The 18,678-nt window shown below is 37.1% G+C and overlaps 1 protein-coding gene across 9 annotated transcripts in view; it reads right to left on the bottom strand.

Annotated features, from left to right (window-relative positions):
* Window positions 1-18,678, bottom strand: part of DMD (dystrophin) — a 2,142,101-nt gene that overhangs the window by 1,429,859 nt on the left and 693,564 nt on the right. For all 9 annotated transcript variants that reach the window (XM_062183372.1, XM_062183374.1, XM_062183379.1 and 6 more), the window contains one exon: window positions 6,425-6,548. In XM_062183372.1, coding sequence (XP_062039356.1) covers window positions 6,425-6,548 — 124 coding nt within the window. The remainder of the gene's footprint in view (window positions 1-6,424; window positions 6,549-18,678) is intronic.

The following is an 18,678-nucleotide window of genomic DNA, read 5'->3' as shown; positions in this document are numbered from 1 at the left end:
CCACAGTTTATACATAATAAGGTCTAGTCTAGCACAATCTCCCTTTATACAGTATCGTGGACTCTCTTCCTACTTATATTTCACTTTTAAGGTACAAATTCACTAAAATTTCTGATAACTATACATATGTACAGTCACAGAACAAGCCTGTGGAAATAGAAGCTACAAACTCAATCAAGTAAGGCTGGATGAAACTCAAGTCTTCTAGAAACTGCATATTACATTGGATGTTGGGTACACAAACCTGTTCTCCACATCAAATTGTGATAATTGCAACAAATAATTACCCAACTAGGAAATAAACAGTATCAATCATGTAAAATCCTTAAGTCAAGAATTAATAGACTCCCATCTTCCTCTTCCTTCCAAGACTCTAATCCTCCTGTCTCCTCCATCATTTACACTCATACAAGGGTACACGCACACACACGGTGCTTTTCAAAAGTTCATGGAAAATACGCATTACCTTTCAAACCCATTTGTCCACAGATTTTTGAAATTCTGCATCACATACATGTTATGTGTACATATACACATATTAGATATATAAAAATTTCATTTATGTATTCAAAGATATACAGATCACTTTCCCCCTTGTTTTCAAGGTTAAAGGGATCGTCTGAGTGTTCTTCAAGCACAGCCTCCATTTTCTTTTAAGCATTTTATATTCAATATTAGTCCAAATATCGATTCAGATTTTAGCACTCGGTTATACAGGATGTTTTATCAGAAAAAGTCACTGATTTTCTCCTTGCCATGTACAATTCTTATTGCAGCAATAACTACTGATAACTACAACTACCTCCTTGAAATCATCTTGTTCATAAAAACATCTCGGTCTTTGATGTTATCATTCCCTAATCTCTTTTTCTCAGCAAATTTGTCCAGCTTTTCTATGTATGTCTGTTTCCCTTTATATCTCTGCTCACAATCTATGTTTGTGTGTATACATGAATATGAGTATATACTTTTATTCTTAAAAATCCATATTTTATAATGCAACATATACTTTATCAAAAAAAAAAAGGTTTATTTGAAAGGCAGCGTCACAGAGAGGCAGAGGCAGAGAACCAGAGAGATCCTCAATCCACTGGTTCACTCCCCAGATGGCCACAACAGCCAGAGCTGGAATGTTCTGAAGCCAGGATCCTGAAGCTTCTTCCTGATCTCCCACATGGGTGCTGGAGCCCAAGCACTTGGCCCATCTTCCACTGCTTTCCCTGGCATATCAGCAGGGAGCTGGTTTGGAATTGGAGCAGCCAGAACCCAAACTGGCACCCATATGGGATGCCAGCATAGTGTGCGGCAGCTTTATCCGGTATGCCACAGCACCAGCCTCCGCGACATATACTTTTAAAATGATTTATTGATATTTAAGAAATTACTTTACTAAATATATGTTTAATATGTGATCATATATGCTTAGAAACTATTAATCAGATTCTAAACTATTTGGTGCAAATAATTTCAAGTAAATAATGCAGAAGACAAGAAACATATCAATGATCCATTCCATCAGGAATGGATTCTTAACTATAAAATATAAGCTTCTGAGAATTCTTACTGATCATCTGGAAATTATGAATAGCAAAATGTAAAACTTACATTGCAAAATAAAAGGCAATTGAATTCTGCAATACGGCAACATTTATTAGGAGCTGGCATTGTGGTGTGGCAGGTTAAGCCACTGCCTGTGAGTCTGGCATCCCATATGGGCGTTGGTTTGAGTTCTCACTGCCCAGTTTCTAATCCAGCTCCATGATAATGAGCCTTGGAAAGCAGAGGAAGATGGATCAAGTCTTTGGGCCCATGAACTAATGTGGGATACCTGGATGGACACACACTCCTGTCTTCAGCCTGGCATCGTGGCCATCTGGGGAGTCAACCAGCAAAGGGAAGATGCTCATTTATTCATTCATTATTCATTCATTCTCGTTCCAATTTTAGTATATGTGCTGCCAAAGCGAGCACATTCATTCATTCTCACTCTATCACCCTGACTTTCAAATAAATAAATCTTTAAGCAAAAATAAGAAAAAAATTAATTCTATTAAAAGTATACTCAAAAGTAAACTTCAGTAACACTTCAAAGAGTTGATTTTAAGCAGGTGATGCTCTCTCCTCCTCCTGTTTTATTGACCTTTCTAAAGAATCCTCCTCCTCTCACGGTATCTTGTCGAATAATATAAAAGCTCTATATTCCTCCACAGTCCATGGTTTCTATTCACTTAATATTCTATAATGAAGTTTTATCCTTTGACAGAAATGTAATTTATTCATTTAAATGTTCATTTTTTACCTTCATCTTGGTAACAAAGCCCATCATAAAAGTGTCTGCAAAGCTGAAAAAAAATATTACTTCTGGGGCCTGTGCTGTGGTGTAACAAGTAAAGCCGCCACTGCACGGTCAGCATCCCATATGGGTGCCAGTTCAAGTCCCAGATGCTCTGCTTATGATTCAGCTCTCTGCAATGGCCTGGGAAAGCAATAGAGGATGGCCCAAGTCCTTGGGTCCCTGCACCCACATGGGGGACTTGGAACTGCTGGCTCTTGGCTTCAGATTGGCCCAGCTGTGGTCATTTGGGGACTGAACCAAATACGTACAATTTTTATGTATCACCTAAAAACAAAACACCTATGGGGCTGGTAATAAATAGCTAGAGAAAAAGAGAACACTTGAAGGTATTGATGTTTTATTGCTGGATGCAGGTTCTGTTGTATATAGGCAATGGTACTAATGAAAATACCCAGAGAGAAATTAGACTATGTAGGAAAAACACAGGCTCTTTCACTAAGGCAACCAGGGATTATCAGCACAAAACACACAATTTGAGAAATATTATTTTGACCAAGCAAGAAGCAAATTCATCTACTCTAAGAAGTGGGGGAGAGGTTTAGGATAGCCATAAAATCTTGAAATAATTGTTGTGATAAATTCAAGAGAAAACTTAGGAGAGAAGCATAGAAAACTTATGGAGAAATACTAATATGCCATTTAAGGAATGGAATAATGTCTGGCAGTCAATATCTGCAGTATGATCATGTGAGTAGATGGCTGAATTGAGGCGATGAGGGAAATGGAAAGCTTGGCCAACAGTATGGCAACCCACATGAGTGCTGAGATTACTAAGAACTAAGAACTTTAGTGGAAAAGATTGTGAACTTAGTGACAACAACATCAATGAGAAAATAAGATAATAAAATAATGACTGATAGATGGACACCAAGCATGAACTACAAAGGAAGAGAGATTTTAAAAAATAAAGAGTATCTTAAGAACTGACTGTATGCAATGAGGAACCAGCAATTCCATAGGAATGGGGATGCAAAAGAAGGAATTGTCATCATGGGGTTACTGAGGGTAAAACAGGTTCCATGCGTGAAGAGAATGAATGTATAAATTAGATTTGCCCTAAGTGGGGGGGCAGATTAAGACTATTGGGAAAAAAAAAACAGAATATAGAAACAGTAGAATTGGTCTGGAAGGCCTGGAAAAGCCATTTGTGTGTGATAAGTAAAGCTTCTGTTTCACTTGTCCTTTCTAGAACCAATTCTGGGAATAAATGGCTGTCCAAGAGAAACAATAAAATTAAATAAATATGAGTTATGAACAATGATAAGACAGACAATATTGGAAGATACAAAGCAGAGGAAGGGAAGCAGAGGAAAGGTAGCAGGGGAGATTCAGAGATGAAGATTCAAGAGAAGACAGATGAATGGAGGCGCCTGTATTTTAGGTGTTGAATACAGATCCCAGGAATTAACAGGCAGAATAAAAAAAAATTTAACAAAGAGAAACACATAGGACTGCCCTGAAGATTTCCAATGGAATCTGGTAAAACACTGATTTGGTAAGGATGTAAACAAGTATACATCCCCTAAAGATCTTAAAGCCTACCGACCAGGAAAGCTTGGTAGAAAAGCTTTCTATAGAACCCTACACAAAGTCCAGGTTCTCAGATACCTTACAATGACACTCTGTGCTCACAGGATGCAATTTTGTTTTATTACTAGTATACATTACAATGTACCAACTTCAAGAATTTGAATAGCTAGACTTCTATTACTTGAGCTAAAACTGATGAACTGTGTTGACACCGACATAATGAGAGAGAGAACATTTAAGAGTCCGGCAAAGTCTCAAACTGTTTCATAGAATATTGATTCTCAAACCTCTATGTCCATCTGAATCAAATGTAGATTCTGATTCACTATGAGTGAGATTCTACATTTCCAACAAGCTCCCAGATGATGACAATATTGGCTGTCTAGGGATCAACCACATGTGTAGCAGAAAAATGCCCTGGAAGTTAGCTTTTTAACAATGCATTTTGTTAATTATGTGGATAAAATGCATGGTCAATAGAGAAGGAAAACAATATATTTGGTTTTAAAAGTCCCATTTTAAAAAATATGAAACTGAATTCATAATGCCTGAGGGCATCCAAATTAGATAAAGGCACTTGAAAGGAATGAATGAATTTTGTGAAAGAAAAAAGGAGTTGCTGATATTTAGCCCTTTTTAATAGATTCCTAAACACGAACACCAATCAAGTTCATGCGAATGGCCTCCCAGGAGTTCAAAATAACCTATATAAACTGTCAAATGAAGAAGTAACAAAATTAATGTATGCTTAAGCTGCATAGCCATCATTGTTACTATGTATTTCTCTCAGGATTTTTAATACATATACATTATATTTAGCCTGAAGGTAATGTCTAGGTAAATCATTCCATGTCCTATTTTAGTAGGCAATTAAGAATGATGTTGTTATTTCAGAAAATCAGAGTTTAACTTGATAAAGGTGACTCATGAAGCATCAGAAAAGCACTTATATGATATCGTACATTTTTTTAGCACTTTCAGTCTACCATGCTGACACTATTGATTAAATGCAAATAGCTTCTAGGTAACCATATAATAACAGGAATTGTTGAATTTATATTCCTGAAATGCTGGAACTCAATTTCCCTGCTTGATAAAAGTTGTTTTAAGATAAAGAAATGTAATTACAAACAGATAACTATAAGAAACATATCAATAAAATTTTCTAATTATCTCTTAAAACACCAAAGATGATTTATATTTTCATTGATTAAATATGACACAGGAACTTTAAAACTTATTCAGAGAATATCTTTTGTAAGCACTTTCCTACTCATAAAATTTTCCTCAAAATAAAGAACATGTATCTTCAAACATGTACACTTTGAAAAAAAGATATTTATAGTTAATTTTATACTATCAGTTTAATTTTATAAGTAAAACATGATTATTGTAATAACATTTCTCATTTACTGAAACTATTTAGAATAGCCTAATTTACAATGCTAACATATCTTATACTGCTAAAAATAAAATTAAAATATCTTTCTAATTTGTAAGAAGATATCTCTAATAAATGTTGACAAAACTCTCTTCCTTCCTAAATTATATACTATTTTTTCTCAGATATTTTTGTCATTGCTTTCCCAAAGTTCCAATCCCATTGCAAACATTATCCTATAGCTGAGATAGTGCTATATTTGTAAAACTATAATAGATTTATTAATTCATGATTGCTTGAATACAGAATGTATATTTACTTGTGTTCTTTTGATGGCAAAAATTATCTGACATTCACAATATTTATTTAGCTTGCCAACTGCACAGTATTTACTTAGCTTGTTCGAAAGTCTCTTCCAAACTGTTGCCAATTATATACCAAAATGAACATCTTATAATACTTGAAATTTAAAAATCAATGCCCTGATAATTTCCCAGATGTCATAGCAACTATTATTAAATTCATAAAAATTCATAAAATTTCCTATTGTGAAGGTCAAAACCACAGTTTCTCATAAGGGAGTAAAAACAGAAACCATCTGAAACCATAAGTAAGTAACAAGAGACTGGAATCTTCTAGTTAAGGTAATATAGTACATAAATATCTGGGTAATATAAATCTATTATAACTCATGACAAATATGAATGACTATGAAGAATAACTTTTTGATGATAGTGAGATGATAAGTAGATTTCTAAGTATAGTATTTCTCATGGTACACTCTATTATTCGTTTCTACTCTATTTTATCCTATTCTACATTATTCACTTTGCAAAAGGCCCAGCCTTACATAAAAGAACATATGAAGTGGAATAATTATGAGTCTGTTATAAAGTTGTTAATTTACAGATAAATAATATATAAGTTAAAGAAGGTTTGTGAGTCATTCTGTTCAGTCACAACAGAATCAGGCAAGATTTTTCAATGCTAAATTTTATTTTGCTCTTTATCTATGATACATTTTAAAGGTTAGCAAACAGCATTATATCATATTGCTCTAATCCCCTCAACTCTAACAGATTCAAAGATAACAAAGCAGGGAGTTTATGAACAGTGTATAAAGTAGGAAAATGCATAACAATTAATGTATAACCTACATTGACTTTTTCCTTCAGGTCTGAGAAGTTGCCCTCCTTTCGAAAGATTGCAAATTCAGGACTCTGTAACACAGCTTCTGAGCGAGTAATCCAACTGTGAAGTTCAGTTATATCGACATCCAACCTAAGACAGCAAAGAATAAAGGTCATTATTTCTTGATTATCTTTTTCTTCTGTGTGGAAAAGGAAAGCAATCTATCCCCATTTATCATTCTCATCCCCATCTGAGACTCCTACCTGATACTTGATTACTGTTAATAACACCACTATTTCCGTAGCTAGGTAGACTCAAAATTTGGAGTCAGCTTTGATCTAGAGTCTTCTGATCACGGGGATCATTTTAGCCATTTCAACGTAGCAATCACCTCTCAAGTTTCCATTATAAGCATAAACTATTATCAAACCTCTGCTTGAATGTTTGCACTGTCTGAAAACTTACTGCTTCCCCAGATGACTCTTTTGTGAAGTGTTTACAAGAACTCCAAAATTCCTATTGGTGACCTCCATGGAACTACCCTCTGATATTCCTGCCCTCACATATTGCATAATCATATTACTCTATGTTTGCTCATGCAATTTGTTAGGCAACTTGGATACTAGTAAGAATAATTCAAGTAGGATCTTGACAATGGTTGCACATTGGAGCTTTTCCTCTTAGAACATCTACTCTGAGAAGACAACTGTTGCATAAGAAATCCAAGATAATACACTAGAAAAGTGTCCTGTGATGACCATGCTTAAGAATGTTTGTACACAGGCCATATAGAAGAGTGTGAGCTGCTACCAATGTGAATAAAGCCTTCTTTGATCTCCTGACCTATCTCCACTCCTGCTGCATGCAGTCAAATGAGTACTCAACACAAGTTTATGTCAACCAAATGAGGAGACACCACATAGAACCAAAGATGTATTCAAAAGGATCTTGTCAACACTGTAGAATAGTGAATTGTAAATAGCTGTTTAGCCAATAAACCTTCTTCTGGGTTATTATACTGCAATAAATATCTAATCACCTGTCCCCCCTTTTTTTTTCAAAATTCTTTTTCTTTTGAAGATGTCTTTGGAGTGACTTGAATGAACTATTCACTCTGTTCAGGTGATTCCGATCTAGACTAGCCAAGACAGGGAATCCATCTAAATGCCCATCAACATAATGAAAATGGGACATTCTCATATTCATAATGGATTATTATTCACACTTAAAAGGAAGGAGATCTCATCTTCTGTTACATCATCAATAAACTTGAGTGATGGTATTGTGGCACAGTGGGTTAAGCTGCACCCTATGACACCAGCATCCCAAATGGGCACTGATTCAAGTCCCAGCTGTTCCAATTACAATCCAGCTCTCTGTTAATACACCTGGAAAGACAGAAGATGGCCTGAGGACCTAGGCAACTGTCACACACATAGGAGACCAGAATAGAGTTTCACACTCCTGGCTTTGGCTGAACCTAGTATCAGCCATTGTTGTCATTTGGGGAGTGAACCAGCAGATGGAAAATATTCTCCCTCTCCCTCATCCTCATCCTGTCTCCCTCCCTCCCTCACTCTCCCTCTCCCCCTCCCCCTCCCCCTCCCCCCCCCCTCTCACACACACACACACACTTTGCCTTTCAAATAAATAAATCTCTTAAATACATAAATTAAGGGTGACTTTATACAAAATTAAATAAGCTAGACACAAATGAATGCTGCATGATATTACACAGAATCTAAAATAGCCAAACTCACAGAAGCAGTGAGGAGAATGGTGGTTACCAGGGACTACTGAGGGGAGTTGAGGGAGGAAATGTTGGCCAAAGGATATAAAGTTTAAGTTAGGAAGAGTAAGTTCAGGAAATATATTGTACAACATGTTGGCTACAGTTAGTAACAACATACTGTGTATATGAAAATTGCTGAATGTGCTTTAAATATTCTCACCACACAAAAATATGTATTTGAGGTAACACATATAGTTATCTACAATGTATGTGTATATAAGCATCATATGTATAATTTGTATTTCTCAGTTAAAATTTTTTTAAATGTTAAAATCTTTTCCCAAGGGGCTAGTGCTGTGGCGTAGCAGGTAAAAGTGCTTCCTGCAGCGCCAGCATCCCATGTGGGTGCTGGCTCAAGTCCTGGCTGCTCTACTTCCAATCCAGCTCTCTGCTATTGCTTGGAAAAGCCATAGAAGATGGCCCAACTGTTTGGGCCCCTGTGCCCACTTGGGAAAAGCTCCTGGCTCCTGATGGGCCCAGTTCTGGCCATTTAGGGAGTGAACCAGCAGATGGAAGACCACTCTGCCTCTGCCTCTCTGTAACTGCCTTTCAAATAAATAAATAAAAATCTTAAAAAAAAAAAAAAAGCTTTCCCCAAAACCACAGGCTTTAGCGTAGTCATGGATGTGGCTGCAAAGGTGATGAGGTATCTGTGAATCATTTGGAACTTCAGGCACAATTCCAAATGTGTGGACATTTTTCTTGAGAAAATTTTCTTAGATTTTAATCATCTATGAAAAAGGAATTTAGATCTCATTTAATTCAACAGTTTGTTAGTCAAACAAATAAACATTAGAAAAATAGATGACTTACTTTTCATAGGAAATCTGTGGAGCAGAACTAAAATATAAGATTTAAGACACCCAGTGAGGTATTTTATTCACAATGCTTCACCTTCTTCTCCATTACAACCCTCAAATATTTTGCATTAGTTCCTTAAATTCATTAGAACATACTTGATGTCAGCTACTTTACTCCTAATTACTTTAGTGGATAGCTGATGTTTTCTAAGTATCTCAGTTTCCTTAAAATTTGGCATCTAAATGGAATACATTAATAGTTTATTAGTATAACCAAATAAAACAGACAATTATCTTCTTGGTTTACAATACTTTACTTGATGAAGCCTAAATTTCAATGTTTTCACTTTAATATCAGAATTTCAAGTCACATTGAAGCTAAATAGAGCTAAAACTTAGAATTTTTCATATAAAATAACTTTAAATAAGTTCTACCATAAGTTATCAACTCTAACAAACTTATGAATTGATTCATAAACTGAAATGCCAAAATTTTAAATTATATAAACCTGGTAGAATTTTCCACGATAACTGTAGGCTACTGTTTCAAAATTAAACTAATGTAGAATTTCAAAGAATCTAGAGCACTTACAAAAATATATTCATATGTTTTATTCTTACAAAATTCTGTGGTTATGTATCATTAATATGCCTGCTCATATAAGATACCAGCTCAGAAAAATTAATTAGCCTCCAACTCTTTGTATCATGTGACAGGATTTATTTCATCTATTCACCATATATCCTTCACCTCAAAGAAAGGCCGATTCATAGTAATAAATATTTACTAAGTCATTTTTACTCAAGACACCCAACTAGAAATTAAGAAAATAGGAACAAGATTTCTTGAAATCACAGATCACTGAAAGTCAATATTCTCATTTATCTCCACATGGTAAATTCTTATCAATTTTTATTTTATCCAACATAGTTGCCGTCCTGACTTTTGTTTTATCCATAAGTTTAATTAAAATGTTTCCTAATTTATTCATAATGTTGATTTAAAAAGAGTGTCCTGTTGCATGTTGTATGAGTCACGCCACATCCCTACTACTACCACTTCACTGATAACTCACAAAATCAATGTTGTTTGATTATGGTTGTTTTGCTACTCACCAAATCCAGGGAATCATATTCTAATCAATCAATATGTATGTTTTTCACCTGAATGCCCTATGAAAGACTTTTTTTTTCCTTTTTCCCAACCCAACATAAAATCCCTGCATCTTCCTTCCTGTGGGAATTCATTCATTAGCACATACAATATCTATACAAGGAGCTGGAATGTTAATATTTCAGAAGTGACCCTTAGCCAGTAAGAGTTTGCAGTTGGTAGAAAAATATCCCAGCTCCTTTGTATCATCCTAAAATAAGACACATAGTATCTCAGAGGGTTCTCAGCAGGTATGAGACCCAGTGCCCCACAGCAAAAAAACTTGACCCTTCTTGTGTATCATCCCCTGTTGGCTGTATTTTTTCCCTACTTCACTTCCCTACTTGGCTTTGTGGGATCAGCTTCCAAATAAACTACTTGCACCTAAATTCTTGTCTTCAGATCTACTCTTAGCAGAACCCAAACTAAGGCAATGATCATTAGCCTCAAATGAACCCAGATTCCTGCAGTTTTTTTCAACTTGAGCTCTGACTCACTCATCATAAGAACTATTTAAAACTTTTCTTTCCAAAGCTCTGACCCACCATCCTTCTCCAGCTGTCTCAGCAGATGATCTTGTTTCCTCCTGTACAGAGAAAACTACAAATATCAGCTTAGAATTTCTTTTACTTCTTATATCCAAGTATTCCATTTTGTCTGCATGTGCAGCCAACCTTCTCATTCCTCTTTTTTATATTTGAATGTTTTTTTTTAACCTAAAGTCAATCCTCTTACTTACATTTTGCACATTATCCTCTCATTTCTTTTTGGATATTTTGGTCCACTGATTTTCTATTATCTATCCACTGTAAACCTACTGCCTTCTTCTCAATTATAGTTTTCATATGCAAATTTATACACATTTTACTAACTCCTATTTTTTAAACAATCTGAACTTCTGTCCAGAAAAGCTTTTTGAAAGAGTTGCCCAGCTTACTGAATAAGGTTCCTCTTTCCTTTGCACTCTTGAATCCACTCAATGTTGTTTTCCAGAATAAACACAGCTAATAAAGTGATCATGTCATTGAAGCTGATGGGGGGGTTTCACTCTTTTGCTATTTAGTAACACTTATAATATTGACTATATTTTCCTTTTTGAAATTTTTCTTCCTTTACTTCCATGATGCAACTCCATTCTAATTTGTCTTCTCTATTCATTGTTTTTTTTCTTCCTCCATCATCTTGTAATTATGGAGATTCAGACTCAGTTAATTATCAGTCTTCTACCCTCCTCTTTTATTCTCTGTTGCTAGCAATCTTATCATTGCTCATGACTTGAACTACACTCCACACATCAGTAGCTATGATACACTCATCTCAAATTCAGGCATTTCTGCTGTGCTAACTATATAACCATCTTTCTACCATATATCTCTACTTGCACACTGTAAATTGCATCCAACATTAGATGCCAAATTTTAATGTGTGATATCTCATAAACTGGTACTCTACCAGTGTTCACCAGATCTGTGGATGGCATCACAATCTATCATCTTTGATATAACCCTTTCCACTAAGGTCTGCATGTTCCACGTAGTCTAAAATTCATATATTATGAGATGAGGTATTTGATTAGATCATTAGGGTAAAGTCTACAGATTGGATTAGTACCCATACTAGAGTTCTCTTCCACCATGTGAAGAGACACCAAGAAAGCATCACCTATTAAATAGAAAGGCTATTGCAGGTGGGGGGCGGAGCCAAGATGGCGGATAGTGAGGACGTGTGCCTTAGTTTGGGAAAATAAACTTTCATAAAAGCGGAATTACTGTAGCATCAGGAAAAAACTCAAGAAAAAAACTGCAGAGGAATCGCTTCCGGATCTTGTGGAGGAAACACAGAGGACTTACAGGGAACCCACCGCGTGGAAAACCAACCGAGACAAGCCGAGCGGCAGCGGCGGGAGAGGAGGCAGAGCCACAGAATCTCGCCAGCGCGGGAACGGAGGAGGGTAAGAAAGACAAAAGACCTGAGAAGTCCGAGACATTGGGGGGAGGGGGAACAGAGGCCTCTCCCTTCACTCACCAAGCAAAACAAAGAGCACCGCGATTTTACATATGTAAAGCTCAGCCAAACTCAGTATCTTTAGCGAAACTGGAGAACACATTGAGGGCTGCATAAACTCTTTGTGTGGTCCCAGGGGTAAATCAAACGAATACTCACAGAGGCTAGATTTCAACTACCCTCAACTCCACTCCCAACTGAATCAAAAAAAAAAAAAAAAGAGAGAGAGAGAGAGAGAGAGAGAGAGAGAGAGAGAGAGAGAGAGTGTGTCCCAGCAAGGAGCAAATAATCTGGGAGAGTCGCTCTTTACACAGCCTTAAACCTCAAGAAACAAGCATAGCTCTCTGGCCATACCCATCACAGCCCCTAAGGCTCCAACAAAACAGACAGCTCACTTAGAGGCATAGTATAACGAGAGAAAAAAAAAACAAAAACAAAAACAAAAACACCACAAATTATCTCTAACTTGCCAAGCAGGAACGGAGGAGGGTAAGAAAGACAAAAGACCTGAGAAGTCCGAGACATTGGGGGGAGGGGGAACAGAGGCCTCTCCCTTCACTCACCAAGCAAAACAAAGAGCACCGCGATTTTACATATGTAAAGCTCAGCCAAACTCAGTATCTTTAGCGAAACTGGAGAACACATTGAGGGCTGCATAAACGCTGTGTATGGTCCCAGGGGTAGATCAAACGAATACCCACAGAGGCTAGATTTCAACTACCCTCAACCCCACTCCCAACTAAGTCAAAACAAAAAAAAAAAAAAAAAAAAGAGAGAGAGAGAGAGCGTCCCAGCAAGGAGCAAATAATCTGGGAGAGTCGCTCTTTACACAGCCTTAAACCTCAAGAAACAAGCATAGCCCTCTGACCACACCCATCACAGCCCCTAAGGCTCCAACAAAACAGACAGCTCACTTAGAGGCATAGTATAACGAGAGAAAAAAAAACAAAAACAAAAACACCACAAATTATCTCTAACATGCCAAGCAAGAAACATAGAAGCGAGCTACCAAGAACAAGGAAGGCACTATGACGCCCCCAAGTGAACAAGACATGACAATGCAAGATTATGAAGATGAAGAGATAGAGCAAATGCAAGAAGCAGATTTCAAAAAATTCACAAGAACATTAAGAAGTTCTCAAAAACAAATTCTTGAACTACAGAAATCCTTAATGGACAAGATAGAAAATCTCTCCCGTGAAAATGAAATATTAAGGAGGAATCAAAATGAAATGAAACAACTAGTGGAACAGGAAATTGCGATAGTGAAAAAAAACCTCAATGAAATGAAGAACTCAATAGATCAAATGGCAAACACATTAGAGAGCCTTAAAAACAGAATGGATGAAGCAGAGGAGAGAATATCGGAATTAGAAGACAGAGAACAGGAAAGGAAACAGTCAAATCAAAGAAAAGAAGAAGAAATCAGAAATCTAAAAAATACTGTCAGGAATCTACAGGATACTATTAAAAAACCCAACATTCGGGTTCTAGGAGTTCCTGAAGGCATGGAAAGGGAGAAAGGATTAGAAGGCCATTTTAGTGAGATACTAGCAGAAAATTTCCCAAGTTTGGAGAAGGACAGAGACATCCTAGTACAGGAAGCTCAGAGAACCCCTAATAAACATGATCAAAAGAGATCCTCACCACGACACGTCGTAATCAAACTCACCACAGTGAAACACAAAGAAAAGATCCTAAAATGTGCAAGAGAGAAACGACAGATTACTCTCAGAGGATCTCCAATTAGACTTACAGCTGATTTCTCATCAGAAACCCTACAAGCCAGGAGAGAATGGCGAGATATAGCCCAGGTACTAAGAGAGAAAAACTGCCAGCCCAGAATATTATATCCTGCAAAGCTCTCATTTGTGAATGAAGGTGAAATTAAGACCTTTCACAGCAAACAGAAATTGAAAGAATTTGTCGCCACTCGTCCAGCCCTGCAAAAGATGCTTAAAGACGTGTTACATACAGAAACACAGAAACACGGTCACCAATATGAAAGAAGGTAAAGGAAGGAAACCTCAGAGCAAAAGATCACAGGAATCTCAAACCAGATATTAGAAAATATCTTTGGCAAATGGCAGGGCAAAGTTACTCCTTCTCAATAGTCACATTGAATGTTAACGGCTTGAACTGTCCAGTTAAAAGACACCGATTGGCTGATTGGATTAAGGAACAAAACCCATCCTTTTGCCGCTTACAAGAAACCCATCTATCCAACAATGATCCATACAAGCTGAGAGTGAAAGGCTGGAAAAAGATATACCACGCCAACAGAAATGAAAAGAGAGCGGGCGTAGCCATCTTAATATCGGACAACATAAACTTTACTACAAAAACTGTTAGGAGAGACAAAGAGGGGCACTATATAATGATTAAGGGATCCATTCAACGAGAAGATATAACGATTATCAACGTATATGCACCTAATTACAGGGCACCAGCTTATTTAAAAGACTTGTTAAGGGACTTAAAGGGAGACTTAGACCCCAATACAATAGTACTGGGGGACTTCAATACTCCACTCTCAGAGATAGACAGATCAACAGGACAGAAGATCAATAAGGAGACAGTAGATTTAAATGACACTATAGCCCAAATGGATCTAACAGACATCTACAGAACATTTCATCCTACATCTAAGGACTTTACATTCTTCTCAGCAGTACATGGAACCCTCTCTAGGATTGACCACATACTAGGCCATAAAGCAAGTCTCAGCAAATTCAAAAGAATTAGAATCATACCATGCAGCTTCTCAGACCACAAAGGAATGAAATTGGAAATTGGCAACTCAGGAATCCCTAGAGCACGTGTAAACACATGGAGATTGAACAATATGCTCCTGAATGAACAACGGGTCATAGAAGAAATTAAAAGAGAAATCAAAAATTTTCTGGAAGTAAATGAGGATAACAGCACAACATACCAAAACCTATGGGATACAACAAAAGCAGTGTTAAGAGGAAAGTTTATATCAATAGGTGCCTACATCAAGAAATTGGAAAGGCACCAAATAGATGAGCTTTCAAGTCATCTCAAGGATCTAGAAAATCTGCAGCAAACCAAACCCAAACCCAGTAGGAGAAGAGAAATAATTAAAATCAGAGAAGAAATCAACAGGATTGAATCCAAAAAAACATTACAAAAAATCAGCCAAACGAGGAGCTGGTTTTTTGAAAAAAGTAACAAAATTGACACCCCATTGGCCCAACTAACTAAAAAAAGAAGAGAAAAGACCCAAATCAATAGGATCAGAGATGAAATGGGAAACGTAACAACAGACGCCACAGAAATAAAAAGAATCATCAGAAATTACTACAAGGACTTGTATGCCAGCAAACAGGGAAATCTATCAGAAATGGACAGATTCTTGGACACATACAACCTCCCTAAATTGAGCCAGGAAGACATAGAAAACCTAAACAGACCCATAACTGACACAGAAATTGAAACAGTAATAAAGGCCCTCCCAACAAAGAAAAGCCCAGGGCCAGATGGATTCACTGCTGAGTTCTACCAGACATTTAGAGAAGAACTAACTCCAATTCTTCTCAAACTATTCAGAGCAATCGAAAAAGAGGGAATCCTCCCAAATTCCTTCTATGAAGCCACCATCACCTTAATTCCTAAGCCAGAAAGAGACGCAACATTGAAAGAGAATTACAGACCAATATCCCTGATGAACATAGATGCAAAAATACTCAATAAAATTCTGGCCAATAGAATGCAACAACACATCAGAAAGATCATCCACCCAGACCAAGTGGGATTCATCCCCGGTATGCAGGGATGGTTCAACATTCGCAAAACAATCAACGTAATACACTACATTAACAGGCTGCAGAAGAAAAACCATATGATTCTCTCAATAGACGCAGAGAAAGCATTTGATAAAATACAACACCCTTTCATGATGAAAACTCTAAGCAAACTGGGTATGGAAGGAACATTCCTTAATACAATCAAAGCAATATATGAAAAACCCACGGCCAACATCCTATTGAATGGGGAAAAGTTGGAAGCATTTCCACTGAAATCTGGTACCAGACAGGGATGCCCTCTCTCACCACTGCTATTCAATATAGTTCTGGAAGTTTTGGCCAGAGCTATTAGGCAAGAAAAAGAAATTAAAGGGATACAAATCGGGAAGGAAGAACTCAAACTATCCCTCTTTGCAGATGATATGATTCTTTATTTAGGGGACCCAAAGAACTCTACTAAGAGACTGCTGGAACTCATCGAAGAGTTTGGCAAAGTAGCAGGATATAAAATCAATCCACAAAAATCAACAGCCTTTGTATACACAGGCAATGCCACGGCTGAGGAAGAACTTCTAAAATCAATCCCATTCACAATAGCTACAAAAACAATCAAATACCTTGGAATAAACTTAACCAAAGACGTTAAAGATCTCTACGATGAAAACTACAAAACCTTAAAGAAAGAAATAGAAGAGGATACCAAAAAATGGAGAAATCTTCCATGCTCATGGATTGGAAGAATCAATATCATCAAAATGTCTATCCTCCCAAAAGCAATTTATACATTCAATGCAATACCCATCAAGATCCCGAAGACCTTCTTCTCAGATATAGAAAAAATGATGCTGAAATTCATATGGAGACACAGAAGACCTCGAATAGCCAAAGCAATCCTGTACAACAAAAACAAAGCCGGAGGAATCACAATACCTGATTTTAGGACATACTACAGGGCAGTTGTTATCAAAACAGCATGGTACTGGTACAGAAACAGATGGATAGACCAATGGAACAGAATAGAAACACCAGAAATCAATCCAAACACCTACAGCCAACTTATATTTGACCAAAGATCCAAATCTAATCCCTGGAATAAGGACAGTCTATTCAATAAATGGTGCTGGGAAAATTGGATTTCCACATGCAGAAGCTTGAAGCAAGACCCATACCTATCACCTTACACAAAAATTCACTCAACATGGATTAAAGACTTAAATCTACGACCCGAAACCATCAAATTATTAGAGAGCATTGGAGAAACCCTGCAAGATATAGGCACAGGCAAAGACTTCCTGGAAAATACTCCAACAGCAAAGGCAGTCAAAACCAAAATTAACATTTGGGATTGCATCAAATTGAGAAGTTTCTGTACTTCAAAAGAAACAGTCAGGAAAGTGAAGAGGCAACCAACAGAATGGGAAAAAATATTCGCAAACTATACTACAGATAAAGGATTGATAACCAGAATCTACAAAGAAATCAAGAAAATCCACAACAACAAAACAAACAACCCACTTAAGAAATGGGCCAAGGACCTCAATAGACATTTTTCGAAAGAGGAAACCCAAATGGCCAACAGACACATGAAAAAATGTTCAAGATCACTAGCAATCAGAGAAATGCAAATCAAAACCACAATGAGGTTCCATCTCACCCCGGTGAGAATAGCTCACATTCAGAAATCTACCAACAACAGATGCTGGAGAGGATGTGGGGAAAAAGGGACACTAACCCACTGTTGGTGGGAATGCAAACTGGTTAAGCCACTATGGAAGTCTGTCTGGAGATTCCTCAGAAACCTGAACATAACCCTACCATACAACCCAGCCATCCCACTCCTTGGAATTTACCCAAAGGAATTTAATTTGACAAATAAAAAAGCCATCTGCACATTAATGTTTATTGCAGCTCAATTCACAATAGCTAAGACCTGGAACCAACCCAAATGCCCATCAACAGTAGACTGGATAAAGAAATTATGGGACATGTACTCCATAGAATACTATACAGCAGTAAGAAACAACGAAACCCAGTCATTTGCAACAAGATGGAGCAATCTGGAAAACATCATGCTGAGTGAATTAAGCCAGTCCCAAAGAGAAAAATATCATTTGTTTTCCCTGATCGATGACAACTGAGCGCCAAAGAGGAAACCTGTTAAGTGAAATGGACACTATAAGCAACAATGAACTGATCAGCTCCTGTCCTGACTTTAGATGTACAATGTAATACTTTATCCTTTTTAGTATTTGTTGTTGTTGTTGTTGTTCTAGTACTATTGGTTGAACTCAGTAATTAACACACAATTATTCTCAGGTGTTTAAATTTTAACTGAAAAGTGATCCCTGTTAAATCTAAGAGTGGAAAAAGAGAGGGAGGAGATGAACAATTTGGAACATGCTCAATCGGACTGGCCGCAAATGGTGGAGTTAGAAATGTGCAGGGGATTCCAACACAATTCCATCAAGATGGCATGTACCAATGCCATCGCACTAGTCCAAGTGATCAATTTCAGCTCACAATTGATAGCTCTGATAGGTCTAAGAGTCAAAGAGATCACACAAACAAGACAAGTATCTGCTAATACTAACTGATAGAATCAAAAAGGGAGAGAAAGATCCAACATGGGAAGTGGGATACACAGCAGACTCATAGGATGGCAGATGTCCTAAACAACACTCCGGCCTCAGAATCAGCCCTCAAGGCATTCAGATCTGGCTGAAGAGCCCATGAGAGTATAGCAGGCATGGAAAGCCAAGAT

The sequence above is a fragment of the Lepus europaeus genome, chromosome X (genome assembly GCF_033115175.1).
Source record: "Lepus europaeus isolate LE1 chromosome X, mLepTim1.pri, whole genome shotgun sequence".
Classification (NCBI taxonomy): domain Eukaryota; kingdom Metazoa; phylum Chordata; class Mammalia; order Lagomorpha; family Leporidae; genus Lepus; species Lepus europaeus.
The sequence above is the reverse complement of the archived record's forward strand: the minus strand, read 5'-3'. Positions and strand labels throughout refer to the sequence as shown.